General features: G+C 40.5%; 1 protein-coding gene and 1 long non-coding RNA gene across 9 annotated transcripts in view; one reads left to right on the forward strand and one right to left on the reverse strand.

Moving 5' to 3' along the window:
• EXOC4 (exocyst complex component 4) overlaps window positions 1–27,171 on the forward strand; it is an 870,395-nt gene that overhangs the window by 769,548 nt on the left and 73,676 nt on the right. For 4 of the 6 annotated variants that reach the window (XM_054558840.2, XM_054558838.1, XM_054558839.1 and 1 more), the window contains 1 exon segment: window positions 426–585. In XM_054558840.2, coding sequence (XP_054414815.1) covers window positions 426–585 — 160 coding nt within the window. 6 annotated transcript variants of the gene reach the window in all.
• LOC129060487 (uncharacterized) overlaps window positions 1–27,171 on the reverse strand; it is an 80,565-nt gene that overhangs the window by 9,733 nt on the left and 43,661 nt on the right. The window contains exons 5-6 of one of the 3 annotated variants that reach the window (XR_010140756.1): window positions 6,109–6,233; window positions 2,546–4,287 (exon numbers count right to left, since the gene is read on the reverse strand). The exons of the other annotated variants lie outside the window; for them this stretch is intronic. This is a non-coding gene — a long non-coding RNA (uncharacterized LOC129060487). Of the gene's footprint in view, window positions 1–2,545; window positions 4,288–6,108; window positions 6,234–27,171 lie in introns of those variants that run through there. 3 annotated transcript variants of the gene reach the window in all.

A 27,171-nucleotide genomic window follows, 5' to 3' on the forward strand; every position in this document is an offset into this window, starting at 1 on the left:
TTCTCTACTTTGTAGGAGGAAGGAGAGGCAAAAGGATCATTGTATATGCCTGTGTTCTTCTCTGCTTCCCAATTGTCTATAAAGAAAAGCAGGATTTCCTGTGCACTTCAACAGTTTATAACAACTTGGCCGCTTCTCTAAGGCCTTGGCCTGGTGGCAGTAGGTGTACATGGCAATGCTGGAGATGTGGCTATTACCAGGCTTTGCCACCAACATGAAGTCCACTCATTTGTAACTACTAGGACAATGTAGAAATACCCTAAAATTATTGTCAGATCAGCAGTTGCAGCCATCAGAGGTAGATTTTCTTTGGTCGTTTAAATGTATAGAGGATTAGAAGACAGCAATTCTGTGTGCAAGTTTCTGCAGGAATGCCTCTAATCTGTCTTCTGTTTTCTTTGCCCCACACTGTGCTGACCCCTCAGGCCTGGGCCACCTGATCTCCTGCATCCTCATTAATGGTGCCCAGTACTTCAGGCGCATCAGTGAGTCTGGCATCAAGAAAATGTGTAGGAACATTTTTGTTCTTCAGCAGAATTTGACCAACATCACCATGTCGCGGGAGGCAGACCTGGACTTTGCAAGGTAGGAGGGAAAACTGGGTTTAGTTTCTTTTGCCAAAGCTAAGACCTCGTTGCCTGTGAAGTCATTTTTAAAAATAGACTCTTGGTGCAGAAAAAGCTTAGTTTAAAAAAAGAAAGAAGCACAGATAGATGTTTTTAGGTCCTATAGAGAAAATAATTCCACAGAATTCTATTGAATTTTGTTACTTTGACAGGTAGTTTTTCCTGATGTCTAACCCAAGTTCTTCTTACTACAATACTTGAATAACTTTTTTTTTCTGCGTGTAAAAGTATACATGCTCATTGCATAAAATATATAAGATAAAATACAAAGAAGAATATAAACCTTTGATCTAGAGGCTAAGATATTTGGTGTATTTTCTTCTAGCTTTTTTGCATGTGCTGTGTTGTTCATGTGACTTTTCACACATATTCAAGCATGTGATTTCCCTTTTTCCAAAACTGGGACTATGTTAATGCAATTTTATATTAATTTAATTTTGTTTTCCCGTATCAATAACGTTGTTTGAAAACATAATTTTTCCACGTTCGTTAATACTCCTTGAAAACATTACTTTTAATGATGCCTGAACAAATATTTCATGGTATAAATGAGCCATATTTATTTTTTCATCACTTGCAAATTTTTGAACATTTGAATTTTTCCCTTTTTTTCTGTCATTGTAAATAACATGTATCTACTGTATTTTTACAGGAACCTACTTCTCATTTCTTCCATCTTGTTCCAATTGAAACCCATCTCTTCTTGTTCTCACTGGGAGGAGAGTGAGAACTCATCACTATCCTTTCTCTTCTCTAAGTTTTCTGATCTTAATTTTTTTTTTAAGTGACAGGGTATTGCTCTGTTACCTAGGCTGGAATGCAGTGGTGTGAACATGGCTCACTGTAGCCTTGAATTCCTAGGCTCAAGGGATCCTCCGAGGAGCTGGGACTAAAGGCGAACACCACCACGCCTGGCTAATTTTTATATTTTTTTTATAGAGACAGGGTCTCACTATGTTGCCTAGGCTGGTCTTGAACTCCTGGCCTCATGCAATCCTCCTTCCTCAGCCTCCGAAAGCACTGGAATTATAGGCATAAGTCACTGCACCTGGCCTTGATCTCAGTTTTTAATGTTTTTGTATAATACACTTTTTCAAGATTTGAGAGTTAATTTTTTTCTCTCTTCATTTGTCTTAACCCCATCTAAACCTTAATTAGAATATCAAACCTTTGGTGCTTTAGTAAAAGCTTAAGCAATTTGAAGATGATAGATGATAAATATGTTATCTTCATGCTCTATTGCCGTTTATACCTGAGTGGATTATTCTGTAAACTCCCTTATTTTCCAGAAGCCTTTATGGCTAGGAAGTCCTTTGTTTTTAGTAATGCCCAGTGTTTCTGCCTGAGATTTAGTATTTCTGTGTCTTTTCACTTGATTTTTTTGATTCCTTGAGAAGTGCAGGAAAATTTGAAACAATTTACGGAGTTGATGAAATATTATACTACTTTAACAATTGTAAAGACAAATATGCTGTGATCTTTGTTTTGGGTATGAACCATATATGTTCATTTTTAACCTTTCTTCCTCAATCTGTTACTCCATTTGTTCCAGAGGAACCCTGTTCCTCTGCTTTTCTGTCCTTCTCCTTCCCTGTCTTTTTCTTTCTATTTGTGGGAAAGTGAGAGAGAAAGCGAGTCAGTGAGTGTGTATATTTTCATTAAATTCCCTGTTTTAGGCTAAATTTGGTGGAAAGCCTTCCTTGCTCAGATTAGGGAAACCAGGTGTGACTGAATGCTGCATTTATTTGGTCGCTCTTATGGGGAATGATCTCATTATTGAATTAGTCTAGTCATAATAACATTGACAAGGAGAAGTTAAGAACATAGAGGCCTGAGGGGATACAGAAACCCATTACTAATGCTCTAAGGAATACAATTCCTAAATTCAATCATCCTATTTTAAATGATTTTTTTTATTTAGCTGAAATAAGTAAATTAACGCAGTTTCTGGCAGACAGTCTGGGGCCTGAAAAACCTGGCATCTGAATAATGCAGTGCTGACTGGGCAGGATTGAAGTTGGCATCAGCAGGTCATGTGCCGATGAAGCATTTCTTCAGGAACTGAGTCCCAACCACGCCGTGCCTTTCACAGTTGGATTGGTGAATTGTGTCCCAGGAAGTAGGTACAAGTGGCATGTGACCACTTGGGAGATGTACTGCTACTATTATTCTTTATTCTGACATGGATTTTTGACAGGAAATAGGCTAGCATAACCATACAGCACTGGATGAATCTGTTCTTCTGATTCTGCTTCAGAAGACATCTCCTTACTAAGACTATAAGCTCCAAGAGGCCGAGACTCTTTTCTCAGTGCCTGTACCAAAGTAAGTGTTAATTGTATGTACTGAATGAATGAAAAGATATCAAATCAAGGCTAATTTTGGTGTGGGTGAAGTCCTTGGGTATTGACAGGTCAGTTTATGTTTAATTCCCTGAAGCTTTAAACTAGCCAGCATGGATCAGTTTTCTTATAAGCTTGTAAGAAAAGGCATATCTTCCTTGCAGTTCATTCTTTGTAAAACAGAAACCATATTATAGCCCTACTATTCATAGTCTCTTTCCCTCTCATTTTTTCTTGCTTTCATACAGGCACACTTTATAGCCTTATTTTTCCCCCCTTCTTGTTTTTGGTAGGGACAGATTTTGTTAAAGGAGCTCCATCAATTCTACCATATTTGAAGCTATGTAAAATACATAAAACAGCAATACCAAAATAGCCAGAAATAATAGACTGCAGCAGTGTACCTCAGCATTCCTTAAGCAATGTCTAATCAAGCATGGACAGCATCTGTATTTCCAGCAAATCTCTACAGGAATGTTATCTTCTAACACAGTAATTAATCACTAGTTGCCGTGTGTCAGAAAACTTATTTAACAAGAAGTTGCAAAGTGCTTGTAGTTTTCTTACCTTCTCAGACTTCCTGGCCAGTGGAAAATATAACACCTTTCTGTAATAAAGAAATGAGGGATCTGGAGCGATTCCATTGATGTTGATTCTTCTACTCATAGTATTGTTATCTTGTCTCTGTCTTTTCATACACACCTTTCCTCTAACTGGTCTCTAATAGGAGGGTAGATCTTGGGTGAGCAAAGGAACCAGACAACCTGTAACATTACCAGAAGTACAGAGAGCCTCTGTCCTCTATGGTAATGATCATTTAAGCTCTCTTATGGTTTTAACCCCCCTGTTAATTTTCAGAGTCAAAAAGATACTTTATCCAGGAAAATCAGTGTAGATGAGTTAGAAGGTGGAAGGGCTTTATGAGTGTGCTTTTTTAGTTCCTTTCATCACAGATCATCTTAACTTGAGCTGTCATGCGCCTTTCCACATGTGAGTCACAGAAGCCACCTAGGAGTCCAGATGGTGGCAGCATAACGAGAGAGGTCCGAACGAACGGTGATTGGAGTCCCCAAGGTGTATCTGACAACCTTTCTAGCTTGAGTGACGCCATTGTTCAAAAAGAATATCCCAGAGTTTTCTTCCCAGTTCTCCCCTCTTTACCCCATTTTGTCTCTTTCTCTGCCTCTTCAGCTGTCTCTTTTTTCTCCTTTATTTCTCCAATAGCTCTACTTCCTGCTCTCCTCCTTCAAGGTTTCATTGCTCCTCAATTTTTCCCCTGATTTTGGTTTTTTTTGGACTGGTATCTTTCATTCTTAAACCTGCGCAAGATAAGGAAACAAAAGCTACGGTTTGGGAAGTGGTAGGGCGAAAAATTGTAACACCCAAGACAGATTCTTTGCCCTGTTATTCCTTCATTTCTTCATTCCTTCATCAAATATTTATTCAGCATATGTTCTCTGTAGGTCCTGGCCTCATGAAACTTGCATTACTGTGGGGCAAGATGCAAAGTAATAAATAAGTAAAATATATATAAAGTATTTCAGATGATAATATATGCTGTAGTTAAAAAAAAAAAAAGAGTAGGCATGGGGAGGGGACCAGAGGGTGCCAGAGTTTAATGGAGGTAATCCGAAATTTTAGAGTGTTCATGGAAGTCCTTAATGAGATGGTAACATTTGAGGAAAAACCTAAAGGAAGAGTAGGAGCAAGGCATGCAGCTATCTAGGGAAAGAGCGTACCAGGAAAGAACGTGTAAGGGTGAAGAGCCAGAGGGAGGCATACACTTAACATCTGAAGAACAGAGCAGAAAGGCCAGCATGGATGAAGTGAGTGAGCAGGGGAAGAGTAAGAGATGAAGTCTAAGGTTTGATCTAAGGAGCTGAGATCTGGAAAGTCATTGTAATGACACTGAGTTTTACTTTGCATGAGGTAGGAAGATATTAGAAGGTTTGGAGCCAGAAGAGTGCTACATAATGTGAATCAGTCTGGCCACGATGTTGAAACTAACATCACAGTTGTTAGTTGGGGAGGGGAGGTTGTAGGCAAAGGCAGAAGCAGGAAGGTCTGTTAGAAAACTGTGGGAATAATCTTCTAGATGAAAGGTAGTGGTGATTCAAAGCAAGATGGTAGCACTGGAGAGGATGAGATATGGTCAGATGAGGATATATTTTAAAAGTTGAGCTAACAGGATTTGCTGAGGAATCAGAAGTGAACCAAAGACTCCAAAGTTTTTGATCTGAACAATTCAAAGCATGAAGTTTTTATTTACTGTAATGAAAGTGAACCAGACCATAGCAGAGGCTATTGAAGCATGTGGAGGGCGGAGGAGGGGTTCAGATAGAGAGGGGATGACAAGAAATGTTTGTTTGAGATGCCTGGTAGGCACCAGAATTGACATAAAAAGGGAGCCGGCTATACAACCTGGAGTTGAGGAGATGAGAGTTTTGGAGTCATCAGCATATAAGGTGGGATGTAAAGTCATGAGAAAGGCTGAGAGGTGAGATCTCAATGGGAGCACAAGTAGATGAAAAAGAGAAGCTGTCCAAGAATTGGACCTTGGGTACCCCACTGTTGAGATGCTGGAGTGCTAGCGAAGAACCAGCAGAGGAAATTGAGGAGGCAGCCAACAAAATAGGAAGGTAACTAAGAAAGGGTGTTGTCCCAGAAGTCAAGGGAAGTGTTTTAAGAGGAGTGTGTCTTCATCTGTGTCAAATGCTGTTGATAGGTTAAATTAGCTCAAGACAGAGAACTGGCTACTGGTGGGCTTGACAAGAGGCCTGAAATGCTTTGGTTTGCATTCCTTTATCTTTCGTACACAACTTACCTAAAGCAGGAATACGCTTCAAATGTATATATTTGGGAATAAGTTCCTCACTCCTCAAGTCTACGGTAGGGTTTGATGTCATCAGGGCAAAACAAAAATGCAATTAGAGTATTTTTAGTGTGATATATAAAAGACCAAATTGGCAGCCTTTCTTTTCTCGAGGTCAATATCAACATGCATAAATCACGTTGACAGTATGTCTATGTGCCCTTGACCTGATGTGATGAAAATGGCACTTTACCAGAACCTATTACCTCAATCTAATCATGAGAAAGACATCAGAAAGATTCCAATAGAGATACATTCTGTGAAATACCTGATCAGTACTCATCCAAACTGTCAAAGCCATCAAAAACAAGGAAAGTCTGAAAAACTGTCACAGCCAACAGGAGCCTAGGAGACATGATGACTAAAATGTACTTTGACCTCCTGGATGGGGCCCTGGAACAAAAGCAACATTAGGTAAAAACTAAGAGGCCCTGAATGAACTATAGATTTTAGTTAAAATAATGTGTTAATATTGGTTCATTCATTGTAACAAATGTATCATACTAATGTAAGATGTTAATAATAGGGAAACTGGGTACAAATTATATGTGAACTCTGTACTATCTTCTCAATTTTTCTGTGAATCCAAAACTATTCTAAAAATAAAGTCTATTAATAAAAATATTAGGCAAAGTATTTCAGAGAACATTTATCCAATGAAAATATACAGGTGGCTAATTCATATTAAGCATGAAAAGATGCTCAAATTCATTTGTTATTAGGGAAATGCAAATTAAAACCACAATGAGACATCAGTCTGTGCCCACCAGGATTGCTGTAACAATAAAAAAAAAAAAAAGACAATGAAAATGTTGGCAAGGTTATGGAGAAACTAGAACCCTCATTTGCCGCTGGTAGAAATGTAAAATGGCGCAGCTGCATCAGTTCCTCAAAAAGTTAAACATAGAGTTATGGTATGACCTAGGAATTTCACTCCTAGGCATATACACAGATAAATGAAAACATATATGAGTACAAAAATACGCACACAAATGTTCATAGCAAGCATTATCTATAATAGCCAAAAAGTATAAACAGGCTGGGCGCGGTGGCTCATGCCTGTAATCCCAGTACTTTGGGAGGCCAAGGCGGGCAGATCATGAGGTCAGGAGATCGAGACCATCCTGGCTAACACGGTAAAACCCTGTCCCTACTAAAAATACAAAAAAATTAGCTGGGCGTGGTGGCGGACGCCTGTAGTCCCAGCTGCTCGGGAGGCTGAGGCAGGAGAATGCTTGAACCTGGGAGGCGGAGCTTGCAGTGAGCCGAGATCGTGCCACTGCACTCCAGCCTGGGCAACAGAGCAAGACTCCGTCTCAAAAAAAAAGTACAAACAACCAGATATCCATCAACATATGGATGAATAGAACGTGGTACATTCGTACAGTGGAGTTTCTTTGGCCACAGAAAGACATGATGTGCTGAATCTTGAAACATTATGTTAAATTTAAGAAGCTAGTAACAAAAAGCCATTTTGTATGACACTATTCATATGAAATGTCCAAAATAGGCAAATTTATAGAGATAGATTAGTAGGGGTCGAAAGGAAATGGGGAAGTAGATAGAGGAGTCTTTGGGGAGGGTGATGAAAATGCGCTAAACTAGATTGTGCTGATGGTTGTATAGCCCTGTGACTATTCTAAAAGTCCTTGAGTTGTACCCTGTAAGTCTGAAAATTATATGATATATGAATTATATCTCGATGAAGCAGTTTAAAAAAAAAAGGTTGAGTTTTAAGACTTGAAAAATTAAATGATTTGTCATAGGAAATGTGGAGCCCAAGTTTTATCCTCTCATTAGTGGGGAAACTTTTAAAAGGAAATATTTGGCTCATTTTTTAGTTTCCCTAATCCATCCTGAGAGGTAGAAGATAAAGGAAGAATTTTTGGAGAAGGAGGTGGTGCTTCATATTAGTCTTGATAGGAATTATCCAGAATAGGGAGAAAGTCATTTGGAAGAGAAAGGGTAGTTCTGGGGACTGGAGAAGACGTTCAAGGAAGGAGGTGGTGAGAGAAGACACCTGAGTCATCATCAGGCCTGAAGTCAGGGCTGGCTTAGGGCGAGCCACAAATGCCACCTTATTAAGGCCTTCTCTCCTGTACTTTCAAAACATGCCTTCCTCCCCCATCAGCACTCCCTATTCTCCTTACCATGATTTTAACAAGCACATATCTGACATATTTCATATTTACTTATTTGTTCCTCACCTGTCTACCCTGAATAGAATGTAAGCTCCATAAGCAGGGACCCTTTTTTGTTCACTGCTGTAGCCCCAGGACCTAAACCAGTGCCTGGCATGTAGTAGACATTCAGTAAATACTTGTGGGGTGTTAAAGTTATTTGGACTTTATCCTGTAAGTAACTGAAGGATTTTAAGCAGAGGAGTGAGATGGTCAGATTTATATTCTAAGTACATCATTTCAGCAGCAGTATAGGACTTGGATTTGAGGAAGATAAAACTGGAGGTCTTGCCAATCAACTGGAAGGTGATTGCTAAGAAAGTGATGTGTAGGGGGCTGGGTACAGTGGTTCACACCTGTAATCCCAGCACTTTGGGAGGCCAAGGCAGGTGGATCACGGGGTCAGGAGATCAAGACCATCTTGGCCAACATGGTGAAACCCTGTCTCTACTAAAATACAAAAAATTAGCCAGGCGTGGTGGCACGTGCCTGTAATCCCAGCTACTTGGGAGGCTGAGGCAGGGGAATCACTTGAACCTGGGAGGTGGAGGTTGGAGTGAGCTGAGACTGCGCCACTGCACTCCAGCCTAGCGACAGATCAAGACTGCGTCTCAAAAAAAAAAAAAAAAAAGTGCTGTGTAGGGCTTCAACAATATATCAGTGCTTGGTGGTGGGGGGAGGGGGCATGGAGGAGACATATTTGAGAAGTGTGAAGGAGCTAAAATTGGCAGGTCTTGAAGAGTGATTGAATAGTGAGGGTAAAGGGAAGGAGTCAAGGAGGACTCTCCAATTTCTAACATGAATGTCTAGCCAGATTACACCACAATCAAGTAAGATAAGGATACAGGAGGAGAGAGGAGTAGGTTTGATGGAGGGAAGATCATCAGTGGCTGTGGTGTGTATAAGATGGATGTGGGACTTCCAAGTGGAGACATCTAACATGCAACTGGATATGTAAACTGGAAGCTTGAGGGAGAGGCCGGGAGTGAACAGATATGGGGAATCATCAGCATGGAGTTGTTTAAAACCATTAATGGAGATCAAGGCTGTAGGTAGATGGAGAGCAATCCCCTGGGGAAGACCCAAAAGGGCATGAGAAGGAAGAGGAGCCCCTAAAGAAGATAGGGAAGGAATGGTCTCATAGGACAAGGGCAGAACACAGCTCATGAAGACCAAAGAGAGTGCATGATCACATAGCTGCCTGCACAGAAATGCTACTTTCCCCATAAATTGATAGAGCATCCTTCGCAATAAATGGAAGCATTTTCTCATGTTAACTTCTCTAGCTCTTTTAATTAAACTGTCCAGATACTTTCCTCAAGTGACAGAGTGACAAAGCTAGCCTAGCAACTAAACGTACGGATTCAGACCCCTGCTTTATCCTTGACCTTGTACCTTCACTAAGGCCAGGAATGATCTCTGGCATAGCTGAGAATGTTGAATTCCTCCCAGGGGAGCTGTTTACATAAATTTATTTCCTACAAACCTATTGCACCAGGAACATTACTTTTGTTTTCTGCAGGAAAGGTTATGAGTTTTCCTATTTGGAATGACCAAAGTGTAGTTTGATAGAAGGGGATTAGCGATGACATGCTGCCACCTACTGGAACTGCCCACAGACAGCCAGACTGAGAATGTCTGTGGTCTCCCAAATCTCCCCTCACTCTTCTGAATCAAGAGTGGGTACTGCCCCTGAAGCAGACTTCAAAGGTGACTTGGCTTGAAAATATGAAATGCCCCACCTCTCAAATAAAAATTTATCTGACAGCTTTGCTAGAAGAACAATTTTGTTTCTGAGAAAGAAGCACAATATTTGTCACATCCTTTTCTCTGTTTGCGTTTCCCAGCTTTATTCTGCCATTGGTCTTGTTTGCCTTCCCAATTCTAGGGGCACCTATCCTTTTCCCAAGATTTACCTTTAATACTCCAGATTATTGACTCAAGATTATTAGCCATGTAGATTTGGGATTAATTTTGTAGAAGAGACTGCTCTGCTGCCAAAAAAAAATCTTTTTTAAATGATGATGCCCCTTAAAATGCTGTTAAATCTCTTAAATTTAATAGTGATAAAAAGCTAGCCCTGATTTTCCTAGGGGCCAGAGTAAATTGGGAAATGCAATGGTTTACATGGCTTCCGCTGCCCGGTAGAAAGAAGTATACCAGTTGATAAAATTCAGTAATAAAACAAAATCTTGTATGGCCTGATCTGATGGACTTTTTTAAAGATCTTTATATAAATAGATTTAAATAGTATTACACCTCTCCAATTAAACCTTCATTTGACCTTGCTGTCCCGTTTCTGACCATGCCGCTTTTTTCTGATCTCGCTTTTTTTACATTTACATTAGATCCCGTGCATTGTAACAATTAATTGATCTCTAATTGATCATTTAATCAGGACTCCTTGAATGCAGGTGAGCTTGCCTTACTGGTCTGCATATCCTTCACAGAGCACTTCAGAGCAATAAATACTTCTAAGCCTCTCAAAAAAATCTCTCGGTAACTGATGTTTGATTCCCCATAAACATATCTCATGTGTGAGGCTTTGATTAAGTAAGATTTCTTTTGATTATGCTCAATTAATGTCACCATATTTTGTATATATATGTTGTCAATGTATAATTTAGGGTTCCTTGAGATTACTGGCAGACAGTGACAGTCTTCCCTTTGTAGCACATGTGCTGGAATTGCAATGATTCAGAGATTAGCATAGATAGCGAGTGTTATTATTATCCAACAAAGATCCCAAAGAACAGAAATAAGAAGTGACCTGTCCAGAATCTCTCATCGAATCCTGCTGTTTATATATCCTGCAGTACCTTTGTGTTCATCATAGTTAGTAAATTAACCCACCTAGGAAGGCTATTTTTCTGCCAGGGAAGGGTTGCATTGTACTGAAAAGATATTAAGCTTGTTCTGTGGCTAAAGCCCAAGAATGATCATTTACCGACTCTATTAGAATTCTCACTGAAAAATATGAGGCTGGAAGCTGACCTTTCTTGTTTTCTAAATAAAGATGTAGTGTTTAAGTTTTGGTGCTTGAAAGTAGGAAACTGGCACAATCGCTGTTGTAAAAGCAGAGCTACAGTCCCTGCAAAGCGCATCATGCCAGACTTTCCATCCTGCCCCTCCCTTTACCTGCTTTATCATATACAGGAAGAAAGCCCTTCTCTTCATTCCCACCTCCTGCTTACTGAACACCCTTTGCTGATCCAAAGAGAAAAAGATCAGAGTACTGAAGGAAGGTCACATGGCCACAGCGAATTCTGTGGCCAGCACTCAGCTCAAGGACCTTTTGTTCTCTGAAACCTTCTCCAATGTGCCTGGCCCATATCACTTGCTCTTTTTATAATCCTTTTTTTAAATTTTCTGTACTCTAAAATTAATACCTCATTATGTGCTATATTGTTCTTCATTTGTTCCCATCTTTTAATATTTTATTCCTCTAATTTTTATTAACATGTTCTCTCTCTCTCTCTACTGAATTATAAAGTTCTTGTGACTAGTTACCGTGATTGTATTTTGTTTATTTGGTTTCTGGGTGGTTTTCCCCCTTTTACTTCTCTGTAATAGACTACCTGTCAGCAATCTTAAGTATTTATGAAAATAATTTGGGTTTTAAAATATGTTTGATATGTATTACTTTCAATGTATGTTTGTTTTTGTTTTTTGTTTGTTTTTTTGAGACTGACTCTTGCTCTGTCACTCAGGCTGGAGTGCAGTGGCCTGATCTTGCCTCATACAACCTCCGCCTCCCAGGTTCAGGGGATTCTCCTGCCTCAGCCTCCCGAGTGGCTGGGATTAAAGGCACGCGCCACCACACCCGGCTAATTTTTGTATTTTTAGTAGAGACGGGGTTTTACCGTGTTAGCCAGGATGGTCTCGATCTCCTGACCTCAAGTGATCCACCCGCCTCAGCCTCCCAAAGTGCTGGGATTACAGGCATGAGGCACGGCGCCCAGCCACGATGTATGTTTTAGAGAGCATCCGTAGCTAAATACAAATAGGTTACCAAGAAATAGTTTTTGTACCTAGCTTTACAGACCTTTAACTTTAAATTACTTTCTCTAAAACAAGGAAAGCTCCTGCAAGACATGTGATTTTTTTTACAAACCATCCTAGAGGCCTATATTGGTGACTTTCTCTCAGTGATGATGATGATGATGATGATGATGATGATGATGATGACATATTCCGATTATAATATGAGTAATTATAATTACTGTTTTATAATGATCTCAGCACATGACATGAACTTTAGTAAATGCTTTACCTACATTGGTTCACTGAATGTCCCTGAAACTCTAAATTTAGCTATTGCTGCAAAAAGATGAGAAAACTAAAGCTTAAGGAAGTTAAGTAAATTCCTAGTTTACATAAGAGGAGAGGCAAGATTCAAACTTAGGTCAGTCCAACCCCAAAGTCTGTGTATGCTCTTAACTACGTGAAGTAAGGCTAAAATTTTGGTCAATGTTGGGTCTCTCTTTTGCTTATATTAAAATATGATTTTATTTTTCAGTTAGTCTCTTAGATATCAAACATTTCTTTTTTCCTTTGTTTTCTCTGGTTGGGTGTCTTTCCCCCTTGATTTCCACTGAGCTCTGATTGCTAATTGTTTTAATCAGCTTTAATGGCAGTTTGACGGCAGAGGGGTCTGCAGACTCTTCCTACCTTGGTAGGTGTTATGGGGTTGGTTTTGCTCAACTGTCAGGTGTTCATGCTGCTTGTGGGTCTTCTGCTGGCTTTCCAAACAACTGTCCTTGGGGAGCAACACTTAGACCCAAGACCACTCTCTCAGAACCTCACCACAAATTAGCACATCGTCCACAGCACTGAGCAGCCCTATCATTAATCCAAATGCATACAGCTGTGCTTTTAAGACAATAAGCAGCTAAACCAAGTGCTTCCCAAAGACTAGAAGGTATAAGAATTTCCTGATCAGCTACAGGGTCTCTTGCGGGGAAATTGTTTTAAGTGGAAACTCTTTGACTCCATCCCTAAAAGTTCTGATTTAGAAGGCTGAGGATAGGGCTTGGGCATCTGCAGCTTAACAAGTGCTCAGGAGATTATCACTCAGAAATACTGGCCTGACCTCGTTTTCTTTGAGATTCATGCAATATCCAGGCCATCGTCTTTCAACCTCATGTTTCTCCTTTAGTCCCCTTTACTCTTATCTCCTACTGCAGGCAGTGAAAGTAAAAATAACTTGAAAGCACTTTTCTAGATTATTTTAAATTATTAAAATAACACACAAGGTGGTCACCATTATTACTCTCAGTTAACATGTGTAGAAATTGAGGCAGAGTCGGGTTGTATTCTTGGAAATTTGGGAGTAAACTAAATAGCATTTCACTCACCTAGTAGTTGGCTAATAAATCAACCTTTAATTGTTGCATGAATTTGAGTAAGTCACTTCAGCTCTCTTGGCTGAAGTTTCCTCATCTATAAAATAAAGGGTTTGTGCCTGAAATGCCAGCATTTTGGGAGGCTGAGGCAGGTGGATCACTTGAGGTCAGGAGTCTGAGACCAGCCTGGCCAACATGGTGAAACCCCGTCTCTTCTAAAACTACAAAAATTAGCCAGACGTGGTGGCAGGTGCCTGTAGTCCCAGCTACTTGGGAGGCCGAAGCAGGAGAATGGCGTGAACCCAGGAGGCAGAGCTTGCAGTGAGCCGAGATTGCGCCACTGCACTCCAGCCTAGGCGACAGAGCAAGACTGTCTCAAAAAAAAAAAAAAAATGAAGGGTTTGATTAGAAGATCAACTATAGGGTCTCTTGCAGATTGGACTTGCCTAGAGTTCCATGACATAAAACCAGAGAGGGGTTTGAGAGATCTAGAGCCCCGCCTCAACTCCTAGCTCTCAAAAGAGACTATCGCAGGAAAGCTATCTAAGAGGAAGGAAATTAGCTCCCATCCAATTCCATAAAGATACTGTAAACATTTCTGAGATATGCAATATATAACAGGCATTTTAATATTTGTTGACTGGACAAACTAATGCGTGTGTGTATGGATGAATTAATGAGGAAGGAAGTACTGTAGGCCTGTTTCTTTTCATAGTCAAGATCGTGCTTATAGCATTTGCTCACCACACGTAAAACAGATCTAGACGCTGGCTACTGCTTTTGCATGACCTATAAAGGTCTTATAAGTCTCTGAACAGTAATTCAAAACATAAACATGTAGGTACTCAAAAACATAAATGTCACATCTGCTTTAGCTCTTCATCTCCATTGCTGTGCTATAGTTTTCCAGTTGATGGAAAGGTTTTATTCAGATCAGCCATTTCTCTTTTTCCTGGAGGCATTCTTAATCTCCGTGTTCTAACCTTTAACGATATAGACTCGGTTGCCATGTAATGATTTCCATTGCCTGGAATCTACATGTTTAAATTCTTCCAAAGAATTGTGCACCTTCTGTTTTTCTCAGTTGCAGATGGAGTCAAACCATTAAAAAAAAAAAAAACAAGCGGAGTAGGAGAGGCCAGCTCTTGATTGACTTCTCTCTCTTGACACACACGGTCAGGGGAAGGAACGGATCAATGGCCTCAACTTTTCAGCAGGCATTAACACTGCATCTCATTCTCCTTCAGGCAATCTGTTTCGCAGAGACGCTGATTAAACATTTTGGGGTATTGGGGACAGAGGGAGGGAGGGAGAGGTTGGGGATTTTTAGTGGCTAGAGCTTTTTATTGACAACATTAAAGGCTTCATGATATATTTGACCAGAAATTAATTACAGCCCAGTTCCCCATTTCTCCCTTAGGTGACAGTCTTCTGTTGATGTGTGCCGCTGTGAAAGCAATAATAGGTTTCAAATGTTTGTGAAAAACATAAAGTAATTACTTGCTGTGGTAAATCAGTCATTTGAAGCTTCAGCTTTTCTCTGTTCTATGTGTGTGGCAGTCTGTTTCTTTTGTTAACTTTAATTATACAACATAAGAGAATTTTTATTTTTCAGTTTTCAGAAATTTTGCTTTTTTCATTTCTTGGTGCATAGTTCTCCAGGGATATAGGTATTGAAATGATAATGACACATAACCAGCATTTGAACAAGGGAAGCATATGTGTGTGAGGAAGCTGATTGCTTTAGTTAAGTTTCATAGCTATTGGCTATCAGCTATTTGCCAGTTCTCTAATGGGTCTTAAATATTTACTGTCTGTTGTACAGAGGGGAAGAATTGGCTTTCAGGCATGTTAAGGCTCCTTCCACCAATAGCACATGTTTACATTATGGGCCCTGAAGCCACAGAGTCTGTAATAGCTCTTTCCCCTTTTTCAAATTAAAAAAAAAAAAAGTCTGTTTTTTTCTAATAAAAGCTGCAGCTCCTTGCCTGGGGTTCTTGCCTTCCAGTAAGATCTGTAAAGATCTGCTTGGATAATACCAACCTCAATGTTGACTCACCTGGACAAAGAGAGAGAAATTTCCTTTTGGCAGCTATTTTAACAAGGAGCCTTGCCCAGACAGAATAGTGAGGCCTGTATACTGGCCAGCATGGCATATTATCACACATCAATTTCCTTCTGTCTGCACTAAGGCTAGCTCACTCCTCAAAATAGGAATTGTTCACATGTATTTTCAACTCAAATAATTCATGTTAATCTTGTTTCTCTGTTGTGTCTAATCTCTCTTGTTCATTCCTGATAAGTGAAGTATCCTAAGTCTGCATTTCAAAGGTTTGCTTAATTTCCCATACCAAGCTGCCCCTCTTAAAACAATGTTTTCCCCATTCGATGTTAACCTCTTTCTTTGAACTATTATTTATATTTAGAACCAAATATAAGAACAGTAAGAACTGGTTATCAGTAATTCCTCTGTATGGAAAATTGTGCCAAACTAGGACTCTATGCTTTTACATTGCAATGATAATTGGGATTCATGATGTTTGCCTGAGTCTAGAATATCCCATCCATTACCAAAGAAGAATACTACTACAATTTAGCATAGTCAGCATTATATATGTTTTGCTGTATTCTGTCTTTGAAAAATCGGTGACTCAATATATCTGAGAATAAGCAAGAATATCTGATTAAAAATAGCCCCTCATTTTCTTTTCATACTACATCATAGAGTATTTATATCTCTAATTGTCATAGCATTTCATTTCTTCCGTAAGACTAGGTAGTAATGACAAACTGCTTAAAATAATTTTATATTGCTTTATTATTTTTAATATTATTAATAACTACTATGAATTGGGTACTTACTTTGTATAACTTATGTGATTTACACACATTATCTTATTTAATCCTTATACTAACCTAGTATGTTTACGAATTAACTTTTTCATTTTGCAAATGGGAAAACTCAATCTCTGAAGGATTAAGTAACCTGGGTTCTACACTGTAGTAAATGAAAAGACCATGATTCAAAGTCAGGTCTATCTGCAGTTTAGCCATTGCGCTATACAGCTTATGACAATGTAATATATTAGTATTTCAAGAAAATGTACCACAGCCTCAATGTTCTTATTGACTGTATTGCACAGTATTCCTAGTCGAAAGAACTTAAAGGAGGGGTGGCAGTGTTTTATCTTCCCAGAGAGGAACTGAAAGGAGATGTTGTATAGTAGACCCGCAGGGAAAAACCAAAGAAGACCCAAGAACATGATGAGGGAGGATTTTAGCACAGTCCCTAAGGCCTGTCTAGGAATGACCACAATCATTGATGGGCCCTACACAGGCATGAAGGGGTGTAAGACCTCAGAGAGACCTGGCATGGCAGGAGTGTTAGGGGTGCCCAAATCCAGGAGGAAGGCTGGACCACACCTTACAGGGAGAATGAGTCCCCCAAGTATAAACCTCAATTCCCACAGTATCAGTAGAGCTCCTACCTAGGGTGGTACCACAGTGACTGATGAAAGTGTCTTAAAATAGCTCTTAAGAAGTTAGTGGCCGGATGCGGTGGCTCTTGCTGTTAATCCCAGCACTTTGGGAGGCCGAGGCAGGCGGATCACGAGGTCAGGAGATCGAGACCATCCTGGCTAACATGGTGAAACCCCGTCTCTACTAAAAAATACAAAAAATTAGCTGGGTGTGGTGGCAGGTGCCTGTAGTCTCAGCTACTCAGGAGGCTGAGGCAGGAGAATGGTGTGAACCTGGGAGGTGGAGCTTCCAGTGAGCCAAGATTGCGCCACTGCACTCCAGCCTGGGTGACAGAGTGAGACTCCATCTCAAAAAAAAAAAGAAAAAAAAAAAGTTAGTATGTTTTTAATTACTTTAAAATATTCACAAAGGAGGAGAAATCAAGAAGCTCAAGAAGCTCTGTCTTTTGTTATTTCAATAGAAAATCCAGTCCTTTTAAAAGAAAAAGTAGTGATATATTATTGACACTTGTCCATTTTTGGCTACCCCTCCTCTAAAATCTATGTTTAAGGAATTCCCCACAACCTGGTCTTGGAGTGAAACAAAGTGCGTCTTCCATCATAAACACACAAAAGCCCAAGCTTGCTTACTGTGTGGGGGACAACTTCAGCTGCACCAATCAGATGCATGTACTCTGAACTCTGATCGGGGAGCTAAGGACTCCAAGCACAAGGGTGACAGAGCACCATGGAAGGCTCTCTCAGCAGCAGTGGTAACTTCTGGTTACCTAAGGTGGAGGCAGTAGTGGCAGTGGTATGGCCAACATCCACTTCTGCTGGCAGCAGAGCAAGACCTGGTGTTCTGTGTTTAGCAGCAGCTGTGGTGGTATCTTCACAAAACTATCTTTGAAGAGTGATTCTGGAGAGATTTTGGCCACAATCCCAGCTGCTGTCTAGCTTTTTTTATTCCTGCTCCCTTTCCAAGTCTCATTCTCCAGGCTTCCTGGCTCATCTCGGAGTTGCCCAGTACCCTTTCAATAATTCCTTCTCTGCAACTTTGAACCCTGATTGTTACATACATATATTTGTAGTAAAATCTAGTAATAAGTGTTAATCTTAGCTTTTAATTCTGGCAGTCTACAGTGAAGTTTGGAGTCTTACATTATTATTATTATTATTATTACTATTGAAGTTTCAACCCACATTGTATCACTTATCTTGGTCAATTATATAACAAACTTAAATGTCTATCAATAATTTTTATTTTTTAAAGAAAAAGCCAAATTGACTAGATTGCATGCCCTGAAGCAAGGCTACCCAGATCTGGGAAAAGTTAGTTATTGGATCTACACATTTGTTTCCAATAAATCATCCCAAAGCGCAGTACCTAAAACAACAACCATTATATGAGTTCTCTTAGTTGAGCAGATTGACTGGGGCCCAGCTGTAAGGTTCATCTCTGGACTGCCTTGGGTTCTCTCCTGTGGCTGCAGTGGGATGGCAGCTAGGGCTGGAGCATCCGGAATGGCTTGTCTCATCTCTGGTGATTTGGTGGGGACAACTGGAAGCCTGGACTCAGCTGGGAGACGGGCATGGCTCAGTTCCTCTCTCTGTTTCTGTGTAGTCTCAGAGATTCCCCCTCTCCATGTAGATTTTCCATGTGATTTCTTCATCAGGGTAGGCATACCTCTTACATGGTTATTTGAGGCTCCCAAAAGCATGAAAGTAGAAGCTATCAAGCCTTTGTAAGGTCTAGACCCAGGATGAGCATAGTATCACTTCTGTCACTTTCTTAAAGTAAGTCACAGGGCTAGCCCAGATTTAATGCAGGAGAGGACTAAATAGAGGCATGAATGACGGGAGGCATGTTTCATTAGGAGTTATCTTTGGAATTTAGTCACCACTATACTTAAACTTCAGCCTCCAGTTATGTGCACCCAGTGCAGTGCCTCATACAGTAGACATTCCATCTATTTGTCAGAATGCTTTCAGTGCAAGGAGCAGAAACTTAATTCAAATGATTTAAGTCAATAAAGAAATTTCTTGAATCATGAAGCTAAGACTTACAAGGGCTGGTTGGCTTTAGGCTTGCTTTAACCAAGGATTCAGACCATGTCAGCAGGATCGCTTCTTTTCTTCCTCCAACTCCTGCTTCTATTTGCATCTGCTTGTCTTTATAACTACATAGCCTGTCTCCCCATGACGCCAAAGTAGTAGCCCAGACTTATACTCATAGCTGGAAATCTTAGGGAAAGGGAAATCTCTCTTCCAGAATCCAGGGAAGGACTCTTGATGGGCTCTGTCCATTTCTGAGCCAATTCCTGTGGCCAAGAGGAATGCAGCATTCTGATTGGACAATTTCAAATCACCCACCTGCACCTGTGGTGAAAAGTTGCTTAGTCTAATCTGGACCTAGAAGAACATTTTCTAGAGAAAAGGAAGGTTTGGTTACCGAAAGAAGAGGGATAGATACTGGATAAACAAAAATGAGATAATCCCTAAGCCCAATAGCAGTTTGCTGAATGAATAAAATGTAGCTTATAAATGAGTGGTGCACACACTACCGTACTGAGTTTATTAGGTGTCAGAGAAGATAGACATTTTAAAACAATGCTGTTATGGAAAGACATTTTTATGGAAAGAGGTAGAAGTGCTGCTGGAACATTATTCAAAGTGGGTTGAAATCATTAGAGAAAATGTTGTAGAAGCAGTTTTTGAGCTGTACTTTGAAAAAGGTAAGATTTAGAAGGAAGGAGGATTTTATAGGCAGAGCAAACATTGCTTTCTTAAAAAACAAATGCTGTTAATAAAAGAGAAGGTTACAGAGTGTAATTTTAGGATGTTTCTGATCCTCTGAAACTATGCATGTAAGAAAATCAAGAGTTCGGTTATTATAGTATGTTGAACTATATAGTTACAGATTTAGTTGGTTCCAAAAAGATTTTTTTTAACCTATATATGACAAATGGGTGTTTAGTGATTAAGAGGGGGTGGGGGGCTCACACAAAAATAAAACTATCAAGTTGATTGCTATCAAGGAAAAGAAAACGCCTTTAAAAATATATAGTATATTCATTTTTGTTGTCCTTTGTCACTTTAACAATAGATGCTGAAATTACCAGAAATAACAGTAATCTGTATTTATAGTCCTCCTGTGAATCTGAAGGATTCCATAAATGTAAATTAATTTGGTTTCACTCTCATGAACTCAGGAGGAAACAGAAGCGAAATATTCCCAACTACCCCACCCACACTTCTGTCTGAGAAAGGCAGTAAAAGAAGGACTGAGAATGTGAGGAAAAAAGCGGCAAAAACTGAATTGGCTGGCCGGGCACGGTGGCTCATGCCTGTAACCCCAGCACTTTGGGAGGCCAAGGCGGGCAGATCGCAAGGTCAAGAGATCAAGACCATCCTAGCCAGCATGGTGAAACCCTGTCTCTACTGAAAATACAAAAATTAGCTGGGTATGGTGGTGCATGCCTGGAATCCCAGCTACCCAGGAGGCTGAGGCACGAGAATCGCTTGAACCCAGGAGGTGGAGGTTGCAGTGAGCCGAGTCACGCCACTGCGCTCCAGCCTGGCGACAGAGAGAGACTCCATCTCAAAAAACAACAACAACAAAAAAAATGTATTGGCTGAGCTGACTTTATAGTTCTCATGGGGTTAGTGAAGGAGAAAGAAGCAGAGAGCAGAGACAGGATTTGAATTTGGTAAGAAGAGAGTCCTGGCTCAGATCACTAGATCATACTGTCAGAAACTCAGAAAGTCTTAATTGAGTAGGACCTTAGAGATGGTATCTTCTAGCCCCTTCATTTATCAGGCTGGAGACTTGCTCTGGGAGATGGAGTAACTGGCCACAAATGATCCAGATAGGGCTAGAACCCAGATTTTGAACTGCTTCTTCTGGGCTCCCTCCTGGAGCTCTCAACACCCCCTACAGACTCATGTCAGGAGCTCTCAGCCTTATTCACATTCTCCCGGGGAAGAGTAATGCCCTAGGGCAGTGACAGGCAACCCAGGAAGATGATTACTAGAATCCTCTGGAGGAGGAGGGTCATCTTGTGATGTGTTTCTGATACAATCCTAAGAGTATCATGTTAACCCCATTAACCATAATATCCACCTTCTCTAATACTAGAGTAACATTCCTGTGGACACATCTTTACAAACAAAAATTACTATGTGATGATAATTATGACTTCTGTTCACGTACTCAAGTCCTTGTTGCTAAGTAAATGCAGAAAGATTATTAGTTTTATCAGCCTTTGATATTGAAATTGTCATGTTCTCTCCTAGCTATGAAGACCTGCTCTGCCCACATCAACTTGGTTATTTTTTCGTAAGGAAATTAAAGTAGAAATTATAACACAATTACTAGCAAAGTTCTATAAACTATAAGTCGAAACAAAATATAAGAACCATGATTATGTGAGAATAACATGTGAGAGACTGTTCCTGCTGCTGAGATGCAGAAAGTGAAGTCTTTGGAAGAAGGCATGGAGTCACTAGGTAGCTGCAGTGTGGAGGGTGGCTGGACTCCTCTGTCGCTAGCAATGGGCATGGTGTCACTGCCCATGCTTGGAAGATGAGTGTCTTCACCTAACTTGTTAAGTGCCAACTAGTCTTCTGCCTCCAATGAAGATTTCTCCTTAGGGTGCACAGGTTCTTCTCCTGAGCCCCAGGAGTTTAGGGTCATCATGTGCCCTTAAAGTGTGGAGTGATAAGAGAGAACCTCTATACCTCTGACCAGTTTGGAGGAGAGCAGAGATTTAGTGTTGGGGCCACTTACACGTAATCTTCTTTTTCTCACTTTTTCGCTGAGAGGAATGTGGTCTAATCTAGACACCTACTGGCTGCCTTGAAAGAGCATTCTCAGTTATACTGGCAGATCTAGCAAACAGATGTGAAAGGATCCTCAGGTGGCCCCTTCAGGAGTCTTCCTGAGGAGTTAGGAGGGACCAGAGGGAACCAGCTATTGTGACCATAGGACACCCACCCAGGTGGTTTTCTCTTAGTGTGATAAAGGAAGCTGACCTTGTCAAGGCCAAGGATGTTCACCCAGTGGGTTATCTTTCTTATGCTGAGGGATGACATACCCTCTGTATCCAAAACATTCTAATGTCTCCCTTGTCTGTTTACATTATGCCTCCTCCTCACTGTAGGAGTTCCAAGAAGTTTTGCATCTTTCCCTATAACTTTTATAACTTTTGCCACCACCCTGACTGATCTCCTACAACATACAACATGGGTAAACCTCAAAAACATTGTGCTAAATGAAAGAAGCCAGTCAAAAGAAACCACACACTTTATAATTTCATTCATATGAAGGTCCAGAATAGGGAAATCTACAGAGACAGAAGTAGATTAGTGTTCACTTTAGGGCTGGATGGAGAATAGCGGGGAAGGGGATGAGAGCTAAAGGATACAGAGTTTCTTTTTGGTGGTCTATTGATTGACTGATTGATTGATTGGTTTTATTTTATTTATTACTTCATGAATGACAGGGTTTTACTCTGTCACCCAGGCTGGAGTGCAGTGTTGTGATCACGGCTCACTGTAGCCTCAACCTCCTGGGCTCAAGTGATCCTCCCACTTCAGCCTCCTGAGTACCTGGGACCACAGGCACACACAATCACTCTCAGCTAATTTCTAAAAATCTTTGAAGAGACAGGGTCTCACCATGTTGCCCAGGCTGGTCTTAAACTCCTATTCTCAAGCAGCCCTCCAGTGTCAGCCTGCCAAAGTGTTGGGATTACAGGCATGAGCCACCATGCCTGGCTGGTGGACCTTTTAAAGTAGCCTTTTCTTAGGCTCTTACATATCTTTGGAACCATCCACTATTGGAAGCTTCTCTCCACTGCTTTCTAAAATGAGAATAGCCATGTACAAGCATATGATTTAAACTGTTTCAATATCTGGAACGTTTCCTAAAGAAGTCACTTGCTTGAGGTTATAACATATTGGCAAGGGGTCAGTCATTCCATTCATACATCACATATTTATTGAATAAATGTGAGAGCTAGTCATTCCTGGAGCTACAAAGATAAAAATATGATTCCTATTTGTGCATAGTATAGCACAGTAGGCCTCAGTAATGGGAGCAGAACCTTGTGATAAGAATTAAGAGAGGGAGAGGATTAAGGTAAGAAAGGAGGTTAAAACCTGATAAGATTCCCTCCTAGGTATATACCCAAGAGAAATTAAAAGCATGTGTTCACACAGAGACTTGCATACAAATGTTTATAGCAGTAGTATTGATAATAGCCAAAAGGTAGAAACAACTCATATGTCCATCAATGATGAGTGGATAAACAAAATGTGGCATATCCATGTAGCAGAATATTACGTGGCCATAGTGGACTTGAAGTACTGATACATGCTACATGCTGCCAAGTCTGTCCCGCAGACTCTGGCCAAGTGACAGATGGAAGAAGTTCACTGACACAGGTATTTTGCCTAACAGTGCGGCTAGAGGACCCCACAGCTTAGCACCGCTGATGAGAGTGCAGTGCAGCCACAGCAGCCCCCATAAGCCGGAGACACTCGCATTTATTTCGTACAGATTTAATGACAAAGTCTTGGAACAAACACAATTTGTGGGTAATAAGCCTTGTTGACCCTCCCCTGCCCCTGCCCGAGTAGAGAGCAGTCCTGCACACGACTGATCAAAGGTCAGTTTCTGGAGAGAGGAGTAAACAAATTTATCTAGATAAGTCCCTTTACAGTCCCTTGTTATCTACCCTTTGCTGTCAGACTCCCGATAAGAGAATTTGGCTGCCTTCAGCCAAATTTTCTTTTGAAGCTTTTGCGAAACCTCCCAGCCTTCCAAGAAGTTTTGCATCTTTCCCTTTAACTTTTATAACTTTTGCCACCATCCTGACCAATCTCCTACAACATACAACATGGGTAAACCTCAAAAACATTGTGCTAAATGAAAGAAGCCAGTCAAAAGAAACCACACACTTTATAATTTCATTCATATGAAGGACCAGAATAGGGAAATTTATAGAGACAGACATAGATTAGTGTTCACTTTAGAGCTTGATGGAGAATAGCAAGGAAGGGGATAACAGCTAAAGGATACAGGGTTTCTTTTTGAGGTGAAGAAATGGTCTGAAATTCATTATGGTCCTGGTTGCCCATATCTGTAAATAGGTTAAAAGCCATTGAATTGTACACTTTAAATTGGTGATTTGTATGGTATGTGAATTATATCTCAATAAAGCTGTTTTTTGAAGAAAAAAATAAGCAAAAACTGAGAGCAGTGGTAGGGAATAGCAGAGAGTTTTTTGTTTTGTTTTGTTTTTGTTCTCTTTCTCTAAAAGGGAAAACATTTTTATGGGTTATGGAAAGACAGACACAAGGTGTATAACCCTGCCTGGAAGTAAGGAAATGGTTTTAGTAGTCTTGGTGATTTTAGTATCATTACTATTATCACTGTTGTTATTAAGAGTTGATTGTGGAGCTAACTAGGAGTAAGGAGCTTCCAGGTAGAGGAGGAATAGATTACACTTGGGAGAGTAGAGACAAGTATTACTAGTTCAGGATCTGACACCTCCATCCAGCTGGAAGAAGACTTGCTTATGATAAAAAGGAACTATGCTGCCATAAGCTACTGAAGAAATAGCAATTCCAAAGTTAGAATGGATGCATCCAAAGAAGAGAAGGAAACTTCTGTGCAAGTGAATCTAAGACTCCATTATACACCCATGAAGTTAAGAAGAGCTGAAGAAGCAGAATTATTTTGTTTGCAACAAAGTTTTTTTTGTAAGGTTTCATTTGTTGCTGAATCTCTCTCAGTTGTGGTTATTTTAATAAGCAGTGAGTTTGTAAAGTCCTGGTTTAAAATACTAAATGTCTGATCTCCCTATTAACCCCAAGCATCTGAGATTGTAAATTATGACTCTCTGTTGCCACCTGATGACAACAAAGAGTACAGCCCTTCTGGAAATACTAGCCTTTCTAGAAACAAATTAATTTCTTGAAAGCTGAAATTAGCAATCAGTGATTCAGAGATGGTGACAAAGGCTTTTTATAGGGTCCTTGACCTTGATATGAGAAAGAGGCCTCTTGTCATAGGCATCTTAACGCATACTGAAGTTTTTTCTTATAACTACATTACCTAGAAAGCAACATCCTCCATATTGAAAGTGATCTTCAATATATTACACTAAAGCATTCGGTGTGTATTACCCTAAGTCTGTCAACAGTTTCTCCTGCAGTTGTCACTGCTGTCACTGTCCAGTGGCTGCTCCTCTGGTGTCTGAACAGCTGCCAGCCTGTTCTCACTGTTGCTGCTGTCATCACCATCACACACAAGCTGTTGCCCCTGCCACCATCTTCCTGCTGCTAATGGGACTGATTGGCACCTCTCCACACCACATCAAGGTACAGGAGCTATTTCCCCTGCCAGGCTCAGAGCCATCTGACACCTCTTACTGCCACCATTCATTATCACCCTCACAGCAGTGAAGCCAGCAGGAACTAGCCCAGTCCTGAGCTGGGGGGGCCTCACTGGTGAAGGGAGTGTGGTGGCCACCTTTCTGCCTGCAGAAGCAGCTGGGCCTCTCAGTGAGACTGGACCTGGGGACTCAAAGAATTCTATACTTTTAGGGGTCAGCACATTAGAGCCCCAGCGTGTCTCTTCTGTACTGGTTACTGGAGATGAAAGCAATTAGAAAATTATTCTGTTTAGGAGAGTGGACAGCACCAACAGCTTCCTCCTCACCATATGCCTGCATAGGTAACAGAAATAAGCACTATTCTGCCTCTCCCTGAGCACTGGGCCATGCATTGAAAGTGATTTTTAAATGTCCTCCATTCGCTCGAATATTTTTAACAAAGCTTGTAAGGTTTAGGTAACGTGTAGGGTATAAGATGGCAGACTTCGTTACTGTACTTTCACAGAGAAACAAAAAGGAATAAATCCACAACTGAGAAAGAATAGGAGGATTTACCAATAAATAAATGATGACAGCAACTTTCTGGATGATAGGAAGAAGATGGAACATTGTTAATGGGTAAAGTAGTGGGGGAAAAGGAAACCCTCAGTCTGGAGTGTGCAATGAGGACCTCGGAGAAGTTCCAGGCTCATAATCAGCAGTTCAAAAAAAAAATGTAGGAGTGCCAAGAGAAACTCAAAATAGAGACTAATGAATATTTTCTAGACATAAAAATATATATCCTACAGCACTATTTTCTTCACCCCTCCAAATGTTGGTATCCAGAACTTGTTCTTGAAAGAGCCATCCTAGGAAATATTTAGGGAAAGTCAAGACTTCTGGTGTGGATGTTGGAGAACCAGAATAAAACCTTCTTCATTCTAGCATTGGAGGAAGAGGTCCCCAGCCTGACAGTTGGCATCCCACCTGCTCATCCTAAAGAGAAACCCACCTGTTAGCACCTTCTGCACTACCCCACATAACACTCCCAGGAACTCCCTCCCACTAAGAGCCTTTTTAGAAACATGATCTTGCCTATACTTAGAGGCCCAGGATCCAATTGGAGTCCGAGGAAAAGAGAACAGAAAATGAAGGGGAGGGGAAATTACTGAAGAAGTAGTAAAAATGCTTTTCTAGAACTCAGGAAGGACCCAAGTCTTCATATTAAGAGCCTGTTGGGTGCCCAGTGCAGTGAATGAAGAAATAGCCTCACTTAAAACACAGCCTCGTGAATTTTCAGAATGCCAAAAGTAAACTTATAAAAGCTCCAGAGAGAGGGGCATAAAAAAATGTCAGCTGGTATCAGACTTGTGATCAATAGCACTAATTGCTAAGAAATAATGAAGCAATCCTTTCTCAGCACCAGGGAAGAATGATTTCAACCTAGAATTAGACATCCAAACAGTGTATCAGCCAATTTTGAGGGCACAATAAGGGCATCTTCAGATTTATAAAGACTTGGAAAGTTTACTTTTCATGCTCTTCTTTCTAGGGAACTTTTTGAGAATGCATTTAAGCAAAGCAAGTAAATAAACCACAAAAATCAGAAAATGTCATGTCTAAAAAACATGTAATCCAGCTCAGACCATGAAGCAGGCTTAGAGAGGAACCAGTTCAAATTGGGATAATGAGATACAGCTGTTCTGGGGAAAGGTCTCTGGGTGGGAAAAGACTCAAGAAAATAGGTAATATGATTGAGAGGTTGAAAAAGAACCTAAGATGTGAAAAACTCAAGTAGTACAAGAAAAAGGAAAGGCAATTGGAAATTTTTAGGAAAAAAAAGCAACTATACAGGAAATGTGTGGCCTGCATACATTTCTAGAAGCACCCTCTTTGAGAGGCCTCAGGGCTGTGATATAGTTAGGCTTTGTGTCCCCACCCAAATCTCATCTTGAATTGTAATCCCC

Source organism: Pongo abelii, chromosome 6 (genome assembly GCF_028885655.2).
Source record: "Pongo abelii isolate AG06213 chromosome 6, NHGRI_mPonAbe1-v2.0_pri, whole genome shotgun sequence".
NCBI lineage: Eukaryota > Metazoa > Chordata > Mammalia > Primates > Hominidae > Pongo > Pongo abelii.